The following is a 19053-nucleotide window of genomic DNA, read 5'->3' as shown; positions in this document are numbered from 1 at the left end:
CCCGGGAGTGAGTTACAGGCTGGAATCTAATCGAGGTGTTCAGGGGGTTTATATATAGAATAACAGATACCCGGGAGTGAGTTACAGGCTGGAATCTAATCGAGGGGTTCGGGGGGGGGTGATATATAGAATAACAGATACCCGGGAGTGAGTTACAGGCTGGAATCTAATCGAGGGGTTCGGGGGGTTTATATATCGAATAACAGATACCCAGGAGTGAGTGACAGGCTGAAATCTAATCGAGGGGTTCGGGGGGGTTTATATATAAAATAACAGATACCCGGGAGTGAGTTACAGGCTGGAATCTAATCGAGGGGTTCGGTGGGGTTTATATATAGAATAACAGATACCCGGGAGTGCGTTACAGTCTGGAATCTAATCGAGGGGTTCGGGGGGTTTATATATAGAATCACAGATACCCGGGAGTGAGTTACAGACTGGAATCTAATCGAGGGGTTCGGGGGGTTTATATATAGAATAACAGATACCCGGGAGTGAGTTACAGACTGGAATCTAATCGAGGGGTTCGGGGGGATTATATACAGAATAACAGATACCCGGGAGTGAGTTACAGGCTGGAATCTAATCGAGGGGTTCGGGGGGATTATATACAGAATAACAGATACCCGGGAGTGAGTTACAGACTGGAATCTAATCGAGGGGTTCGGGAGGGTTTATATATAGAATAACAGATACCCGGGAGTGAGTTACAGGCTGGAATCTAATCGAGGGGTTCGGGGGGTTTATTTATAGAATAACAGATACCCGGGAGTGAGTTACAGACTGGAATCTAATCGAGGGGTTCGGGGGGTTTATATATAGAATAACAGATACCCGGGAGTGAGTTACAGACTGGAATCTAATCGAGGGGTTCGGGGGGGTTTATATATAGAATAACAGATACCCGGGAGTGAGTTACAGACTGGAATCTAATCGAGGGGTTCGGGAGGGTTTATATATAGAATAACAGATACCCGGGAGTGAGTTACAGGCTGGAATCTAATCGAGGGGTTCGGGGGGTTTATTTATAGAATAACAGATACCCGGGAGTGAGTTACAGACTGGAATCTAATCGAGGGGTTCGGGGAGTTCATATACAGAATAACAGATACCCGGGAGTGAGTTACAGACTGGAATCTAATCGAGGGGTTCGGGGGGGTTTATATATAGAATAACAGATACCCGGGAGTGAGTTACAGACTGGAATCTAATCGAGGGGTTCGGGGGGTTTATATATAGAATAACAGATACCCGGGAGTGAGTTACAGACTGGAATCTAATCGAGGGGTTCGGGGAGTTTTTTACAGAATAACAGATACCCGGGAGTGAGTTACAGACTGCAATCTAATCGAGGGGTTCGGGGGGTTTATTTATAGAATAACAGATACCCGGGAGTGAGTTGCAGGCTGGAATCTAATCGAGGGGTTCGGTGGGTTTATATATAGAATAACAGATACCCGGGAGTGAGTTACAGACTGGAATCTAATCGAGGGGTTCGGGGGGGTTTATATATAGAATAACAGATACCCGGGAGTGAGTTACAGACTGGAATCTAATCGAGGGGTTCGGGGGGTTTATTTATAGAATAACAGATACCCGGGAGTGAGTTACAGACTGGAATCTAATCGAGGGGTTCGGGGGGGTTTATATCTAGAATAACAGATACCCGGGAGTGAGTTACAGGCTGGAATCTAATCGAGGGGTTCGGGGGGGTTTATATATAGAATAACAGATACCCGGGAGTGAGTTACAGGCTGGAATCTAATCGAGGGGTTCGGGGGGTTTATATATAGAATAACAGATACTCGGGTGTGAGTTACAGACTGGAATCTAATCGAGGGGTTCGGGGGGGGTTGAAATATAGAGTAACAGATACCCGGGAGTGAGTTACAGGCTGGAATCTAATCGAGGGGTTCGGGGGGGTTTATATCTAGAACAACAGATACCCGGGAGTGAGTTACAGACTGGAATCTAATCGAGGGGTTCAGGGGGTTTATATATCGAATAACAGATACCCAGGAGTGAGTTACAGACTGGAATCTAATCGAGGGGTTCGGGGGGGTTTATATATAGAATAACAGATACCCGGGAGTGAGTTACGGGCTGGAATCTTATCGAGGTGTTCGGGGGTTTATATATAGAATAACAGATACCCGGGAGTGAGTTACAGGCTGGAATCTAATTCAGGGCTTCAGGGGGGTTTATATATAGAATAACAGATACCCGGTAGTGAGTTACAGACTGGAATCTAATCGAGGGGTTCGGGGGTTTATATATAGAATAACAGATACCCGGGAGTGAGTTACAGGCTGGAATCTAATTGAGGGGTTCAGGGGGGTTTATATATAGAATAACAGATACCCGGGAGTGAGTTACAGGCTGGAATCTAATTGAGGGGTTCGGGAGGGTTTATATATAGAATAACAGATACCCGGGAGTGAGTTACAGGCTGGAATCTAATCGAGGGGTTCGGGGGTTTATATATAGAATAACAGATACCCGGGAGTGAGTTACAGGCTGGAATCTAATTGAGGGGTTCAGGGGGGTTTATATATAGAATAACAGATACCCGGGAGTGAGTTACAGGCTGGAATCTAATTGAGGGGTTCGGGAGGGTTTATATATAGAATAACAGATACCCGGGAGTGAGTTACAGGCTGGAATCTAATCGAGGGGTTCGGGAGGGTTTATATATAGAATAACAGATACCCGGGAGTGAGTTACAGGCTGGAATCTAATCGAGGGGTTCGGGGGGTTTATTTATAGAATAACAGATACCCGGGAGTGAGTTACAGACTGGAATCTAATCGAGGGGTTCGGGGGGTTTATATATAGAATAACAGATACCCGGGAGTGAGTTACAGACTGGAATCTAATTGAGGGGTTCGGGAGGGTTTATATATAGAATAACAGATACCCGGGAGTGAGTTACAGACTTGAATCTAATCGAGGGGTTCGGGAGGGTTTATATATATAATAACAGATACCCGGGAGTGAGTTACAGGCTGGAATCTAATCGAGGGGTTCGGGGGGTTTATTTATAGAATAACAGATACCCGGGAGTGAGTTACAGACTGGAATCTAATCGAGGGGTTCGGGGAGTTTATATACAGAATAACAGATACCCGGGAGTGAGTTACAGACTGGAATCTAATCGAGGGGTTCGGGGGGGTTTATATATAGAATAACAGATACCCGGGAGTGAGTTACAGACTGGAATCTAATCGAGGGGTTCAGGGGGTTTATTTATAGAATAACAGATACCCGGGAGTGAGTTACAGACTGGAATCTAATCGAGGGGTTCGGGGGGTTTATATATAGAATAACAGATACCCGGGAGTGAGTTACAGACTGGAATCTAATCGAGGGGTTCGGGGAGTTTTTTACAGAATAACAGATACCCGGGAGTGAGTTACAGACTGCAATCTAATCAAGGGGTTCGGGGGGTTTATTTATAGAATAACAGATACCCGGGAGTGAGTTGCAGGCTGGAATCTAATCGAGGGGTTCGGTGGGTTTATATATAGAATAACAGATACCCGGGAGTGAGTTACAGACTGGAATCTAATCGAGGGGTTCGGGGGGGTTTATATATAGAATAACAGATACCCGGGAGTGAGTTACAGACTGGAATCTAATCGAGGGGTTCGGGGGGTTTATTTATAGAATAACAGATACCCGGGAGTGAGTTACAGACTGGAATCTAATCGAGGGGTTCGGGGGGGTTTATATCTAGAATAACAGATACCCGGGAGTGAGTTACAGGCTGGAATCTAATCGAGGGGTTCGGGGGGGTTTATATCTAGAATAACAGATACCCGGGAGTGAGTTACAGGCTGGAATCTAATCGAGGGGTTCGGGGGGTTTATATATAGAATAACAGATACCCGGGAGTGAGTTACAGACTGGAAACTAATCGAGGGGTTCGGGGGGGGTTTATATATAGAGTAACAGATACCCGGGAGTGAGTTACAGGCTGGAATCCAATCGAGGGGTTCGGGGGGGGTTTTATCTAGAACAACAGATACCCGGGAGTGAGTTACAGACTGGAATCTAATCGAGGGGTTCGGGGGGTTTATATATCGAATAACAGATACCCAGGAGTGAGTTACAGACTGGAATCAAATCGAGGGGTTCGGGGGGGTTTATATATAGAATAACAGATACCCGGGAGTGAGTTACGGGCTGGAATCTTATCGAGGTGTTCGGGGGTTTATATATAGAATAACAGATACCCGGGAGTGAGTTACAGGCTGGAATCTAATTGAGGGGTTCAGGGGGGTTTATATATAGAATAACAGATACCCGGGAGTGAGTTACAGACTGGAATCTAATCGAGGGGTTCGGGGGTTTATATATAGAATAACAGATACCCGGGAGTGAGTTACAGGCTGGAATCTAATTGAGGGGTTCAGGGGGGTTTATATATAGAATAACAGATACCCGGGAGTGAGTTACAGACTGGAATCTAATTGAGGGTTTCAGGGGGGTTTATATATAGAATAACAGATACCCGGAAGTGAGTTACTGACTGGAATCTAATCGAGGGGTTCGGGGGGTCTATATATAGATTAACAGATGCCCTGGAGTGAGTTACAGACTGGAATCTAATCGAGGGGTTCGGGGGTTTTTGTATATAGAATAACAGATACCCGGGAGTGAGTTACAGACTGGAATCTAATCGAGGGGTTCGGGGGGGTTTATATATAGAATAACAGATACCCGGGAGTGAGTTACAGACTAGAATCTAATCGAGGGGTTCGGGGAGTTTATATACAGAATAACAGATACCCGGGAGTGAGTTACAGACTGGAATCTAATCGAGGCGTTCGGGGGGGTTTATATATAGAATAACAGATACCCGGGAGTGAGTTACAGACTGGAATCTAATCGAGGGGTTCAGGGGGTTTATTTATAGAATAACAGATACCCGGGAGTGAGTTACAGACTGGAATCTAATCGAGGGTTTCGGGGGGTTTATATATAGAATAACAGATACCCGGGAGTGAGTTACAGACTGGAATCTAATCGAGGGGTTCGGGGAGTTTTTTACAGAATAACAGATACCCGGGAGTGAGTTACAGACTGCAATCTAATCGAGGGGTTCGGGGGGTTTATTTATAGAATAACAGATACCCGGGAGTGAGTTGCAGGCTGGAATCTAATCGAGGGGTTCGTTGGGTTTATATATAGAATAACAGATACCCGGGAGTGAGATACAGACTGGAATCTAATCGAGGGGTTCGGGGGGGTTTATATATAGAATAACAGATACCCGGGAGTGAGTTACAGACTGGAATCTAATCGAGGGGTTCGGGGGGTTTATTTATAGAATAACAGATACCCGGGAGTGAGTTACAGACTGGAATCTAATCGAGGGGTTCGGGGGGGTTTATATCTAGAATAACAGATACCCGGGAGTGAGTTACAGGCTGGAATCTAATCGAGGGGTTCGGGGGGGTTTATATCTAGAATAACAGATACCCGGTAGTGAGTTACAGACTGGAATCTAATCGAGGGGTTCGGGGGTTTATATATAGAATAACAGATACCCGGGAGTGAGTTACAGGCTGGAATCTAATTGAGGGGTTCAGGGGGGTTTATATATAGAATAACAGATACCCGGGAGTGAGTTACAGACTGGAATCTAATTGAGGGGTTCAGGGGGGTTTATATATAGAATAACAGATACCCGGGAGTGAGTTACTGACTGGAATCTAATCGAGGGGTTCGGGGGGTCTATATATAGATTAACAGATGCCCTGGAGTGAGTTACAGACTGGAATCTAATCGAGGGGTTCGGGGGTTTTTGTATATAGAATAACAGATACCCGGGAGTGAGTTACAGGCTGGAATCTAATCGAGGGGTTCGGGGGGGTTTATATGTAGAATAACAGATACCCGGGAGTGAGTTACAGACTGGAATCTAATCGAGGGGTTCGGGGGGGTTTATATATAGAATAACAGATACCCGGGAGTGAGTTACAGACTGGAATCTAATCGAGGGGTTCGGGGGGTTTATATGTAGAATAACAGATACCCGGGAGTGAGTTACAGACTGGAATCTAATCGAGGGGTTCGGGGGGGTTTATATATAGAATAACAGATACCCGGGAGTGAGTTACAGACTGGAATCTAATCGAGGGGTTCGGGGGGTTTATATGTAGAATAACAGATACCCGGGAGTGAGTTACAGACTGGAATCTAATCGAGGGGTTCGGGGGGGTTTATATATAGAATAACAGATACCCGGGAGTGAGTTACAGACTGGAATCTAATCGAGGGGTTCGGGGGGGTTTATATGTAGAATAACAGATACCCGGGAGTGAGTTACAGACTGGAATCTAATCGAGGGGTTCGGGGGGGTTTATATATAGAATAACAGATACCCGGGAGTGAGTTCCAGGCTGGAATCTCTAAAATAGGAGCGAAGTAGAGAATCACAGGAGTCAAGAACTCCACTGACACACTTACAATCCACACATCACTGTTTAGTGGGAGATGTTAACAACGCATCCTGAAGGTTTGGCGAGTCGGTCAGCCTCCAGTGCAAGGAAATGAGTCGGTTTGTTCATGAAGCACATTTTGCTCCCTCTCTGTGCTTGCCTATTGGTTATTCTGTTGTGGAGGAATGAGGACAATTTCCATTTATTAAGCGTGAATAGAAGTTAAATGACTTTATAGATAATAATTGGCCCCTGTGACCTCCTGGACTGGTTTCGATCGCCTGAGGGGGTCGGAGAAGAATTTTCCAGCCTATTTTTTTTTCCCCTCGTCCCTGGGGTCTTTCCTCTGCTTTTTTGTTTGCCTCTCCCAGGAGATTACACGGCTGCAGTGTAAAGGGTGGGAGGTGGGGTCGGCAAGAGGGAAGATGTGTTTGGTCACGATACTGCGGCCATCATGGTGTGTGGGCCAGGCTTCGTTGATCAGCTGGTCTTTTCCTGCCCGTCAGTTTCGTACGTTCGTAACATATTCCCACCAAACAAATCAGACAAAGTATTTATTCTCCGACGGGGTGTCCAATTTGAGCTGGGGCTGGCTGTGATCAAGGCCCATCCGTTTGGCTGCTCAATGGTCACCATTGGCATGGTTACTTTTTATTGTCATGGCAATGGGTTGCCCGGTAGAGAGATACGATGGGCCAGAGTGAATGTCGATCACCATTTAATGTACAGGGGTAGGTCTGTGGGCTTCCACAATACAATCATTGCAAGGAAGGACAGCTTTACGGAATTGCATACAGTTCACAAGTAAACTTACACTTTCTAGAATAATATTTACAATCGAGGGGTTTGACTGGAATGACCGTCCTCTCTCATCCAATGGGCCATTGAGTTATCTAACAAGTTACCAGGGAAGGGACATGGACGTGGAAATGGGGGTCAAGAGACAATTGGGTGTGTACCTGGAGAGGGTTTGAGGGATATGGGGAGAAGGTGAGTAGGTGGGATTGAGGGAGAAGGTGGGTAGGTGGGGTTGAGGGATACGGGGAGAAGGTGAGTAGGTGGGATTGAGGGAGAAGGTGGGTAGGTGGGGTTGAGGGATATGGGGAGAAGGTGGGTAGGTGGGGTTGAGGGATATGGGGAGAAGGTGGGTAGGTGGGGTTGAGGGATATGGGGAGAAGGTGGGTTTGAGGGATATGGGGAGAAGGTGGGTAGGTGGGATTGAGGGAGAAGGTGGGTAGGTGGGGATGAGGGATATGGGGAGAAGGTGGGATTGAGGGAGAAGGTGGGGATGAGGGATATGGGGAGAAGGTGGGTTTGAGGGATATGGGGAGTAGGTGGGGTTGAGGGATATGGGGAGAAGGTGGGTTTGAGGGATATGGGGAGAAGGTGGGTCGGTGGGATTGGGATCAATCTAAAAGAGAGGGGCTAAACCATTCACCTTTACCGAGGTTCCCTGCAAAATGGATGGTCCCTGTTTGACGTCCATTCCAACCCCAATAACAGTGCCAGTTTTGGGAGGAATATAGGCAGAGACTACATAAAGGAGCACTTACCACAAGGGTTCAAAGGGACACTTAACTACTATATAAGGCAGTGTGCATAGAATTACAACAAGAGTACACAAGAAGCCCAGAGCCTCAGTATAGATACACACGGTACTAAAGTGAAACTATGAGGAGCGGTGTCCCAGAAGATGGTAAAGGGGATGTAAAGCATTTGTCCTCTCTATCTGGCATTATCCTCCTGTTCCTTTGGTCACACAAAAGGGGAGTGGAAATCAGGAACTCTCTTCCCCCAAAAAGCTGTCGAGGCTGGGGGCCAACTGAAAATTTCAAAACTGAGCTCAATAGGTTTTTGTTGGGTGAGGGTATTAAGGGTCACGGAACCAAGGAGGGTAAATGGAGTTGAGAGGCAGATCAGCCGCGATCTGATTGAATGGCGGAACAGGCTTGAGGGGCTGAATAGCCTCCTCCTGTTCCTGTGTTCCTATCTCCTAGGAGAACCAGTCTCCTCTCCGATCTGGCAGTGGGTGTTTAACTGAGCCAGGATTCTGGACCCCATTTACTTCTGGCCAGCTTCTGGGACACGGACCAAAAACATCATTACAATCACAGTGGTATTCTGTTCAATTACACTGACCGACTACAATACAAAACGAACGGATGATACGTTACACAGTGTATTTACATTTCACAATTGACCAAATTAGAGAGGGGTGGGAAAAAAGAATCTCTCTTAGGCTCCGGTGCCACTGTCAGCAATGTTGGCAAATCAGGCCACTCAACGTTTGGGTCTGGATGAGGCCTATGTCATGCTTTGTGTCATTGTCTTCCTTATCCAGCAAGTTTTCCAAGAGATCCAATTGATAACGTCAGGTCCTCCTGCATTTCTGTTGCTACAGGTACTGGTCTCCAGGCAACCAGGTCCTGTATTACTACAGGTACTGGTCTCCAGGCAATTGGAGCCTCTATTACTACAGGTACTGGTCTCCAGGCAATTGGAGCCTCTATTACTACAGGTACTGGTCTCCAGGCAACCAGGGCCTCTATTACTACAGGTACTGGTCTCCAGGCAATTGGAGCCTCTATTACTACAGGTACTGGTCTCCAGGCAACCAGGGCCTCTATTACCACAGGTACTGGTCTCCAGGCAATTGGCGCCTCTATTACTACAGGTACTGGTCTCCAGGCAATTGGAGCCTATATTACTACAGGTACTGGTCTCCAGGCAACCAGGGCCTCTATTACCACAGGTACTGGTCTCCAGGCAATTGGAGCCTCTATTACTACAGGTGCTGGTCTCCAGGCAACCAACGCCTCTATTACTACAAGTACTGGTCTCCAGGAAACCAGGGCCTCTATTACTACAGGTACTGGTCTCCAGGCAATTGGAGCCTATATTACTACAGGTACTGGTCTCCAGGCCCTGATGTTCTCTGACCCACACTCAGGCCTCAGATGATCAGGAATAGACAGGCCTACAAACAGGTAAGTCTGGAAGAACGTCTAGAGAAGGGCAAGGTCCAGGGCCGTTATAATGTCAGCCAGGGTACAGTTCGGGTACTCATTTTTGCTGAATTTTTGTGCTCATCAAGATGGTGGGGTGGGGGGGGGGGGGGGGGTGGGGGGTGCATGTTGGTGCCAGGGAATTGGGATAGTCCAAACCTCTGAAGAACATCTCCTATTTTCCCCATAGTGGCAATTTCCTATCTCCCACAGTCGCCAACTTTTAACACCCTGGTTCGCCAATTTAGGGGAGGAAACCAGCCGTCCTTACCCGGTCTGGGCCTATATACGTCACTCCAGTCCCACACCCAACCCGGCTGACTGTTAACTGCCCTCTGAGATGGCCTTGGCAGCAAACTCAAGTCAGGTCAATTCAGGGATGGGCAATAAAACGATTCTGGTCGCTTGGAGACCAGTACCAGAAGTTGGGGTTGTTCTCCTCAGAGCAGAGAAGGTTAAGGGGAGATTCAATAGAGGTGTTCAAAATCATGAAGGGTTTTGATAGAGTAGATAGGGAGAAACTGTTTCCAGTGGCAGGGAGGGTCGGTAACCAGAGGACACAGATTTAAGGTGATTGGCAAAAGAACCAGAGGGGGAGATGGGGAAACATTTTTTTTACGCAGCGAGTTGTTCTGATCTGGAATTCACTGCCTGAAAGGGCGGAGGAAGCAGATTCAATAATAACTTTCAAAAGGGAATTGGATAAATACCTGAAGGGGAAAAAATGTGCAGGGTCACGGGGATAGAGAGGCGGGGGGGAATGGAAGTAATTTGGCTCTTTCATAGAACTAATGGCTCTTTCAAAGAATGGCCTCCTTCTGTGCAGTATAATTCCCTGATTCCGAGAATTAACATAGAAAGCCTCAGTCGGGGCGAAGTCCTGGGCAGTTCTGTGCTTTGAACCCGTGCCCTGCTGGCAGCTGGTCGCCCAAACCCATCGGACAGAGGGGGACCTAACCTTGGTGGGCTGGGGCGGGGGGCAGGGGGGCAAACATGGCACCGAGAGGGGACACTTGGAAACCGGGCCAAGACCGGCCCAACTCATTTCACGTAGGATGGCCAGTCTAGAGAGGGAGCGGGGCGGGTCGGCCCATCAGCTGAGCTCCTAGCTCCCTAATGGGTAGAGTTGCCAATTCCGGTTGGACGTGTTCTCTTACGTGACCTCTTACCTCCAACCGCCCGCCCTGTCAAACAGCCTCTCCCTCCCCATCTCCAATACTTTTATAACGAAGAAACGAAAGTGAAGGAAACATACGCCCCGATAATTTGTCTCCCTGGTTTTGTTCGCGGCAATTCTCCTGGAGAATTCCTGGAGACTCCAGGGCATTCCTGGAGGGTTGGCAACCCTCTTTATGGATCGCACCTCACTCTGAATCTTATTAACAGGCAGCTATAGGAGGACCAAGCATTTAATGTACCGCGACTGTCTGCAATCGGGCCTCGTGGGGGAGTGGGTTTTCCATATACAGGGGTCACCGTAATCCAAGGAGATTATTTTATATATATATATATATATATATAATAAAGTGGCATAAAACAATGATACATGCTGCTGTGGTTCTCTCTCTTGCACACTATTGCTGAGAACAGTCTCTGTTTGCTCCACAGGATGGTGAGACATTTTGTACAACGGATTGTTTTCTTAGCGACAGTCGCCGCTGTTGCTTAGCGATCTGAAAGTTGGATGGGATTGAGGGGGGGAGAGAGAGGGAGGGAGGGGAAGAGAGAGAGAGAGAGAGGGGGTGGGATGCAGAGATAGACGGGAGTGAGAAAGAGGGAGGAAGGGGAAAGGAGAGAGCGGGATGGAGTGAGCGAGAGAGAGGGAGGGACGGAGTGAAGGAGAGGAGCTCTCAGTCAGAGAAAAGGCTCGCGAAGGATTTCCTCAAGTTGCGGATAGTTTCAGCCTTCACCTCGTCGTGACTAAGGCTTGAACGAGGCAGCAATGTTTCTGGAATGTTGAATGCATTTGTCAGAGACTGTGATTTGCTGGAGAATAATGTGAAAGAATTACTGTTAAACACATGAGGCAACTCCAAGGTGTCTTTGTTTCGTACCACACACGAGCTTCAGTCCGGTGTGAAATTAAAAATGAAGTCTTAAAGGGGCACTGTCCTTGTCCAGTCGGTATGGGGAGGGAGGGAGATCCGATTTGGCCAACCTTGTGCCGTCGCGGGGTATCAATGTGACAGAAATGGCGTCTCTCTCTCTCTCTCCCTTCCTCTCTCGCAGTTGTGACTCAGTGGGGTCTCACTCTCTCCCCTCGGAGTCAGACGGCCGGGGGTCCGAGCCCCCCCTCACTCCAGAGACTCCAGGCCCCGACACTCCCCCACCCCCGGTGCCGGCACTGAGGGAGCGCCGCACTGTCGGAGGGGCCGTCTTTCAGGATGAGACGTTAAACCCAGTGGGATGTCTCGGGTGGGATGTCAAAGATCGCTATTGGAGGACGAACAGGGGAGAGTTCTCCCCGGTTTCCTGGGGCCGATATTTATCCCTCGACCAACATCACTGAAAAAAAACAGATGATCTGGACGTTATCACACTGCTGTTTGTGGGATCTTGCTGTGCGCAGATTGGCTGCCATGTTTCCTACATCACAACAGTGATTACACTTCAAAAAAAGTACCTCATTGGCTGTAAAACGCTTTGGGACGTCCTGAGGTGGTGAACCAGGGATCGCGGGTGTAGGAGAAGGAAGTTTGCACAGACTGTTTTAGAGTGAGCTGTTTTACACTCAGGGTGGTGAAGGTGTGCAGCGGACTGCCCAGGGGGGAACAGCGTGAGAATGTTGAAGGGACAATGGGATTGAGGGAGGAGGCGATTGGGGGCTATTATTGGGAGCAGCCCGATGGATTGCAGGGGTGCTCGCAATCTATGACCCGTTGATCTGATGTGACCCATGAGAGAGAGAGAGAGAGAGAGGAGTCTGACGTCGTGCCTTATCTCCGGCCTCGAGTCGAACCCATGCACCAGAGCTGTCTCAATCGAATCGACCCTACCAGAGACATAGTCGGGGTGTGGCCTACCCTGGGTTGAGTTGGGGACGAACCCCGCTCCTGTGGTGGTTGATTCATGTCCACTTGTGTTCATTTCACCATTAGTCAACCAGTGAGAGGAGCAGAATCTAGAGGGCCAGAGACCACTGTACCAATCGGAATGCTCGGCCAAGTACAACGAATGTGATTGGCCCCAAATCAACCTTCACTTCAGACACAGCTTTTGTGGCAATTAGATGCGAACTTTGACCCTAAAGTTCATAGGTCAGCCACGGTACTGGCAGGAGTTTTCCAAATCCCATTTTGTGTTTGTCCAATTTAGATACAGATCAGCCATGATCTAACTCAGTGGCGGAACAGGCTCGAGGGGCTGAATGGCCTCCTCCTGTTCCTGATTTGTCTTCTCTGCCACTGCCCGCTGCGAAGTGACGATAGATTCGGCCTCAGAAGAGCGGAGGGTCATTCAGATGCTAATTCTACCTGGGGGCCCTCACCCCATCGTCAGTCTGGGTCAGATCAGGGACCAGAGAGTCGAAGGACTTTTGATCGAACTGACCGCAATCGGAATCGGTGCAGACCCTCTTTAAGTTGTTTGAGAACTCTCGGGAAGTTGGGAAATAGGGAATGGGATGAGAGCTTTCTTCAACGGACTGCGTATTGGATCTCGCAATCAAACTACAATGTCCTGGCCTTGCGCCCCCAGGTTCTCGGTCAGAGATCAGGAACTCAGTCCATGGGGTGGGGAGGGGCTCCCGAGGAAAGTCCTGTCACATGGCAAGTATCCACGGCAACGAGAGCCTGTAGCCTTCCAGAAGAGCCCGTGAGGGACCTGTCACCGTGAAGCCCCCGAAACGCAAAATTCGAAACTCCGCTGAGATATCATGTGTGGTAAGAAACAGATTCCATAATGCTTTACAACAAGGTACAGAGTTTCGCTCGTAGGCGTTGGGAGGTGCGGTGCGGGAGGGGGTGTGGGTGGTGGAGGTGGGCAAAGAGAAGGACGTCAAGGTGGCCAAAACCCGTCTGCTGCCCCACGAAGCCCTCCCGGGTCAGGTAGACACAGGTCAGGCATGGAGTCTTAAGAGTCAGGTTGACAACGTAGTGCTGACTTGCCCCATCCTTGTGTTAAAGCTCGGAAGGACAGCGGTCCAGATGCCACTTCCCTCACCCCATCATCAGTCTGCGTTAGATCGGGGGACGCAGGTCCCAGGGGTGGGTCGGGGGGGACACACGTCCCAAGTCCGAAGGCCATCTGATCTGACCGATCATGGCCGATGGACTGGAGTGGGTGAGGACCCGCTGTTTGTGAACACTGGGAAGTTGGGAACTGGGGAATGGGATGGGGTTGAGGAAGATCTGGCTAATTCTTCATTGGATTGTGCCTCAGATCCCAGAATCCAACGACAATGCCCTTGTGCTCCTGGCTCCCCCCAGCACCTATGACGCAGACTCTGTATATTGTCACAACACATCATGTGTCCCCCAGTGTAGGCTAAGTCAACAACTTTTTAAAACGCTGCACAATTCTACGGGAGGGGGAGGAGTGAAAATCCCACTCACCATAATTTCAGTCGCTGAAAAGGTGGAGCTGAAGAGTTTCACCCCCACCCTGGTTTCATCCTCTCTCCATTTCATCGCACAAAACATGAAACACTTACCATGAGGTTGTAGGACTGGCAGAGAACTGAGAGACACCAGTCAGTGTACAGATATCTCCCTGAGAGAGAGGGGACTGAGAGACACCAGTCAGTGTACAGATATCTCCCCGAGGGAGAGGGACTGAGAGTCACCAATCAGTGTACAGATATCTCCCTGAGAGAGAGGGACTGAGAGACACCAGTCAGTGTGCAGATATCTCCCTGAGGGAGAGGGACTGAGAGACACCAGTCAGTGTGCAGATATCTCCCTGAGAGAGAGGGACTGAGAGACACCAGTCAGTGTACTGATATCTCCCTGAGGGAGAGGGGACTGAGAGACACCAGTCAGTGTACAGATATCTCCCTGAGGGAGAGGGACTGAGTGACACCAGTCAGTGTACAGATATCTCCCTGAGAGAGAGGGACTGAGAGACACCAGTCAGTGTACAGATATCTCCCTGAGAGAGAGGGACTGAGAGACACCAGTCAGTGTACAGATATCTCCCTGAGAGAGAGGGGACTGAGAGACACCAGTCAGTGTACAGATATCTCCCTGAGGGAGAGGGACTGAGAGACACCAGTCAGTGTACAGATATCTCCCTAAGAGAGAGGGACTGAGAGACAACAGTCAGTGTACAGATATCTCCCTGAGAGAGAGGGGACTGAGAGACACCAGTCAGTGTACAGATATCTCCCTGAGAGAGAGGGGACTGAGAGACACCAGTCAGTGTACAGTTATCTCCCTGAGAGAGAGGGGACTGAGAGACACCAGTCAGTGTACAGATATCTCCCTGAGAGAGAGGGGACTGAGAGACACCAGTCAGTGTACAGATATCTCCCTGAGAGAGAGGGGACTGAGAGACACCAGTCAGTGTACAGATATTTCCCTGAGAGAGGGGACTGGGAGACACCAGTCAGTGTACAGATATCTCCCTGAGGGAGAGGGACTGAGAGACACCAGTCAGTGTACAGATATTTTGAACCTTTGTAATGTAGCAACTCATTTCTTGTAAATGTAGTTTTGCTCCAATAGGACCTCCCATGAGGCCAACAATTCATTCGCTATTTCCCATGTTGGGACTAAGAGGTCCCTGTGTGGCCAGAGGTGATGTTATGGTGCAGGTTGAATCCTCCATCAATTGGCTCGGCCTCCCCCCTCTTACACAACCTGTGTCACTCCTGCTCTCCAGTCTCCCCCAGATGTTGAAAGGAGGCCAATTCAAGATTGACAACTCGCCCGCCCCACATGGGCTCGGAGTGCATGGATTGAAACAAATGGGGTCACAGGGTCAGTTGAAATGGGGCCAAGGGTCAAAGGCGCCCTACTGAGGGGTGGGAGGGAGGCCCCTCCCCCCCAAATGTTATTGGCATGGGCTATCACCCCCCCTCTCCTCCCTCCCCCATTCCGCGTCTCCACCTTCCCCTCTTTGTAGGTCGGTAGTTCCTCACTCAATGGGTCTCCGCGGTTTATGAGTAGTTTATGAGGCCCCCTTCGATCGGGTTGGGGGAAGGAAACTCCGGGATCCGTAGAGCAATGCAACGCTGGTCAGCGTCCAATGGACGGTGGGCCACAACGCAAAGGACGCAGGCGAGCGACAAGTTTGACTTTTGGTCGGCCGCCCGTTCCTGGCGGAGTCCGCCGATTGGCCACCCGTTCTCGGCGGCTCCCACCCCCCTCCCGCCCGCCATTTTGAGGCTCCGGCCTCATGCGCAGCTCGCCCGGTTGGAGCCTGAAAACTCGAGCCGGGACAGACGCCGTGGAACTGGTCAGAGCCTGCATGGCGCTGGTTCCAACCGGTTCTGACCTAAAATGCCGACCGGGGGACCCAATTTGAGTCACTGGATGGCCAATCTCCGTGGTAAAAGCACCTGAAGCAGGCGGGCGCTTTGGACCCCTGTCAGGAGGCCCCTTTCAAGATGGCGCCGGCCACGCCGCCGGTGGTAACGGGGGGCAGTGAGGCTACCGACCCCATCTAGAGGCCGTCCCCGCCCCGTTAACGCCAGGCGAGGGCCGTGAAACTATCCCACTGTCCCACCATGGCCTTTGACGTCCCAATTAAACCTGGCGCAGTACTGACGTTCCACCAGTAGGGGTCACCGGGGCACCCACAGGAAGTGGTTCATCGAGTTCCATCCCAAGAGGACATTACTGACACCTAGGGGCCAAACACAGGCACTGCGCCACCTCGCTCCCCACTTTGGCTCCATGGATCTGCTCGTTGGTCAAGAAGAGGCACGGAAACCCTGGGGGGAAAATGGCATAATTCGCCCCCTCCCCCCCCCCCCCCCCACCCCTGGTTTCGTACTGGACTCCTGGAAATTGGACACAAGAGTCTGAATGCGCTCCCAGTTTGATTTTGGATTGATCCCAGATCTAACGATGCGCGCAGGACTCTGAACGGGCTCCCGCTTTAATCCCAGTGCCTGCGGGGAGTCTGAATGGCCTCTTTCCCAGACTCCCCGATCCAATAGGAAGGTTTGGGCAAAGGGAATGATTTGTTTCCTGGTCTAAGGGAGGGCGGTGGGGGTGGGGGGGGGGCGGGGGGGGGGGGGCCTCCCTCTTTGCGACGTTTCCTCAGGAGGGCAAGAGTCCTAATCGAGCAAAGTACAGGTGCTGCTCTTGGTCAACCAGGCCGAACCAGGCTGTTCTTGGTCAACCAGGCCGAACCAGGCCGCTCTTGGTCAACCAGGCCGAACCAGGCCGCTCTTGGTCAACCAGGCCGAACCAGGCCGCTCTTGGTCAACCAGGCCGAACCAGGCCGCTCTTGGTCAACCAGGCCGAACAAGGCTGTTCTTGGCCAACCAGGCCGAACCAGGCCGTTCTTGGCCAACCAGGCCGTTCTTGGCCGAACCAGGCCGTTCTTGGCCAACGAGGCCGAACCAGGCCGTTCTTGGCCAACGAGGCCGAACCAGGCCGTTCTTGGCCAACGAGGCTGAACCAGGCTGCTCTTGGCCAACCAGGCCGAACCAGGCTGCTCTTGGCCTAACTAGGCTGCTCTTGGCCAACCAGGCCGAGGCCCAATCGGCTAAACGGTGCTTACTTCATTTGCGGGTGATGTGCCGGTGGTTCTTGCTGCGGTGTCTTCTGAAGAGCCGGGGGCTTCTGCTGGACGGGCGGCCTGCTCTGCTGTTGGCCTGGGCCGACGGGCCCCTGCCCTTGCCCCTGGGCCACGGGCCTGGGCTGCTGGGTGGTGGGCTGCCCCTGCCTGGCCTGCTGCTGCTGCTGCTGCTGCGCCGAGCCGGGCCCCCTCTGCTGCGGCGTTGCTGGCGGTTGGCGCTGGTGGGGGGCCTGCGGGCCCCCCTGCCTCGGCGGCCCCTGCCGGCCGTGCTGGCCGCCGGGGCCCGCCTGCCGGTGCTGGGGAGCCGGCTGGCCGGCGGCGGCCGGGGCTGGCGGTTTCGGCTGCTGCTGCTGCTGCTGCCCGGCTCCGGTTCCCGGCTGGCGCTGGTGCTGGGGGGAGTGCTGGCCGGCGGCAGGGCGGGGCGTCTGGGGGGAGCCCTGTCCGCTGGCGTGGCGCTGTTGCTGTGGCGACGGCTGTCTCGGCTGCGGCTGGACCCCTTGCCCCGGGTGGCGCTGCTGCTGCTGCTGCTGTGCCTGGGCGGGCTGGCCTAGCGGGCTCAGTTGGCGCTGGATCGGCGGAGGCGGCTGCGAGGTGGGGCTCGGCACCCTCTGCTGGTGGCCGCCGGGGCTGCCGGACTGCGGGCTCAGGCCTTGGATCTGCTGGCCCTGCGGAGGAGGCCTCTGGTGGGACGGAGGGCCTTGGCGTTGGGGCTGGTGACCTTGAGGCTGTTGGGGACCTCCTGGGAGCAACAGAAAGAAGAAAAAGAAGAAGAGCATTTGGGTTTAGCCGTCGGAGAATCAGAGCGGAATCGGGAACTCAGGAGCAGGAGGAGGCCATTCAGCCCCTCGAGCCTGTTACACAGGAACAGGAGGAGGCCCATTCAGCCCCTCGAGCCTGTTCCACCATTCGATCAGATCATGGCTGACCTGCACCTCAACTCCATTTACCCGCCTTGGTTCTGTAACCCTTAATCCCCTCACCCAACAAAAATCAATCCATCTCAGTTCTGAATTTTCCAATTGACCCCCGGCCTTGATGCCTTTTTTTGGGGGGGAGAGAGTTCCAGATTTCCCCCTCCCCTTTGTGTGAGGAAGTGCTTCCTGACATCACCCCTGAACGGCCTGGCTCTAATTTTAAGGTTCTGCCCCCTTGTTCTGGACTCCCCCCACCAGAGGAAATAGTTTCTCTCCATCGACCCTATCGAATCCTTGAATCATCTTAAACCCCTCGATTAGATCACCCCTTAATCTTCTACACTCAAGGGAATACAAGCCCAGTCTGTGCGACCTGTCCTCGGAATTTAACCCTTTTAGCCCCGGTCTCGTTCTGGGGAATCTGCTCTGCACCCCCTCCAAGGGCCAATATCTCCTTCCTGAGATGCGGTGCCCAGGACTGAACGCAGTCTCTCCAGAGGGGGCCTGACCAGAGCCCTGTAGAGCTGGATCAGAACGACCTCCCCTTTGGATTCCAGCCCTCTTGAGATAAAGGCCAATGTTCCATTAGTCTTTTTAGTTACTTTTTGTGCCTCTCCTCTTGCGTTTCGTGATTTCTGTGCTCAGGAAGTACTTTTTCACACAAAGGGGAGTGGAACTCCGGCCTGTGCTGGTGTGGTCTCATAATCCTCCCCACTCTTGGTTCAGGAATTTGCCCCGTGTACCTCCTCTGCCCGTCCCTGGAGTATCTGATCTCCGTAACATTCATTCTCCTGATTACAGCGGGTTGGCTCGAGTGGCTGACTGGGGATTGGGGTAGGGCAGAATCTCCTGGGATTCCACGGGATGGAAAATGGTTCGGTCCATCGGAATCCCATGGAATGGAAAATGGTTCGGTCCATCGGAATCCCATGGAATGGAAAATGGTTCGGTCCATCGGAATCCCATGGAATGGAAAATGGTTCGGTCCACTGGGATCCC

At 51.2% G+C, this 19053-nt stretch overlaps 1 protein-coding gene across 1 annotated transcript in view; it reads right to left on the bottom strand.

The window, feature by feature from the left end:
• Positions 1–7147: 7147 nt before the first annotated feature.
• LOC137309706 (synapsin-1-like) overlaps positions 7148–19053 on the bottom strand; it is a 207811-nt gene continuing 195905 nt past the window's right edge. Inside the window, exons 12-13 of the mRNA XM_067977785.1 lie at positions 17123–17879; positions 7148–11437 (exon numbers count right to left, since the gene is read on the bottom strand). Coding sequence (XP_067833886.1) covers positions 11302–11437; positions 17123–17879 — 893 coding nt within the window. The 3' untranslated portion in view covers positions 7148–11301. The remainder of the gene's footprint in view (positions 11438–17122; positions 17880–19053) is intronic.

This window comes from Heptranchias perlo, unplaced genomic scaffold (assembly GCF_035084215.1).
Source record: "Heptranchias perlo isolate sHepPer1 unplaced genomic scaffold, sHepPer1.hap1 HAP1_SCAFFOLD_178, whole genome shotgun sequence".
Taxonomy (NCBI): Eukaryota; Metazoa; Chordata; class Chondrichthyes; order Hexanchiformes; family Hexanchidae; genus Heptranchias; species Heptranchias perlo.
This window is presented reverse-complemented; position numbering and strand designations above follow the sequence as displayed.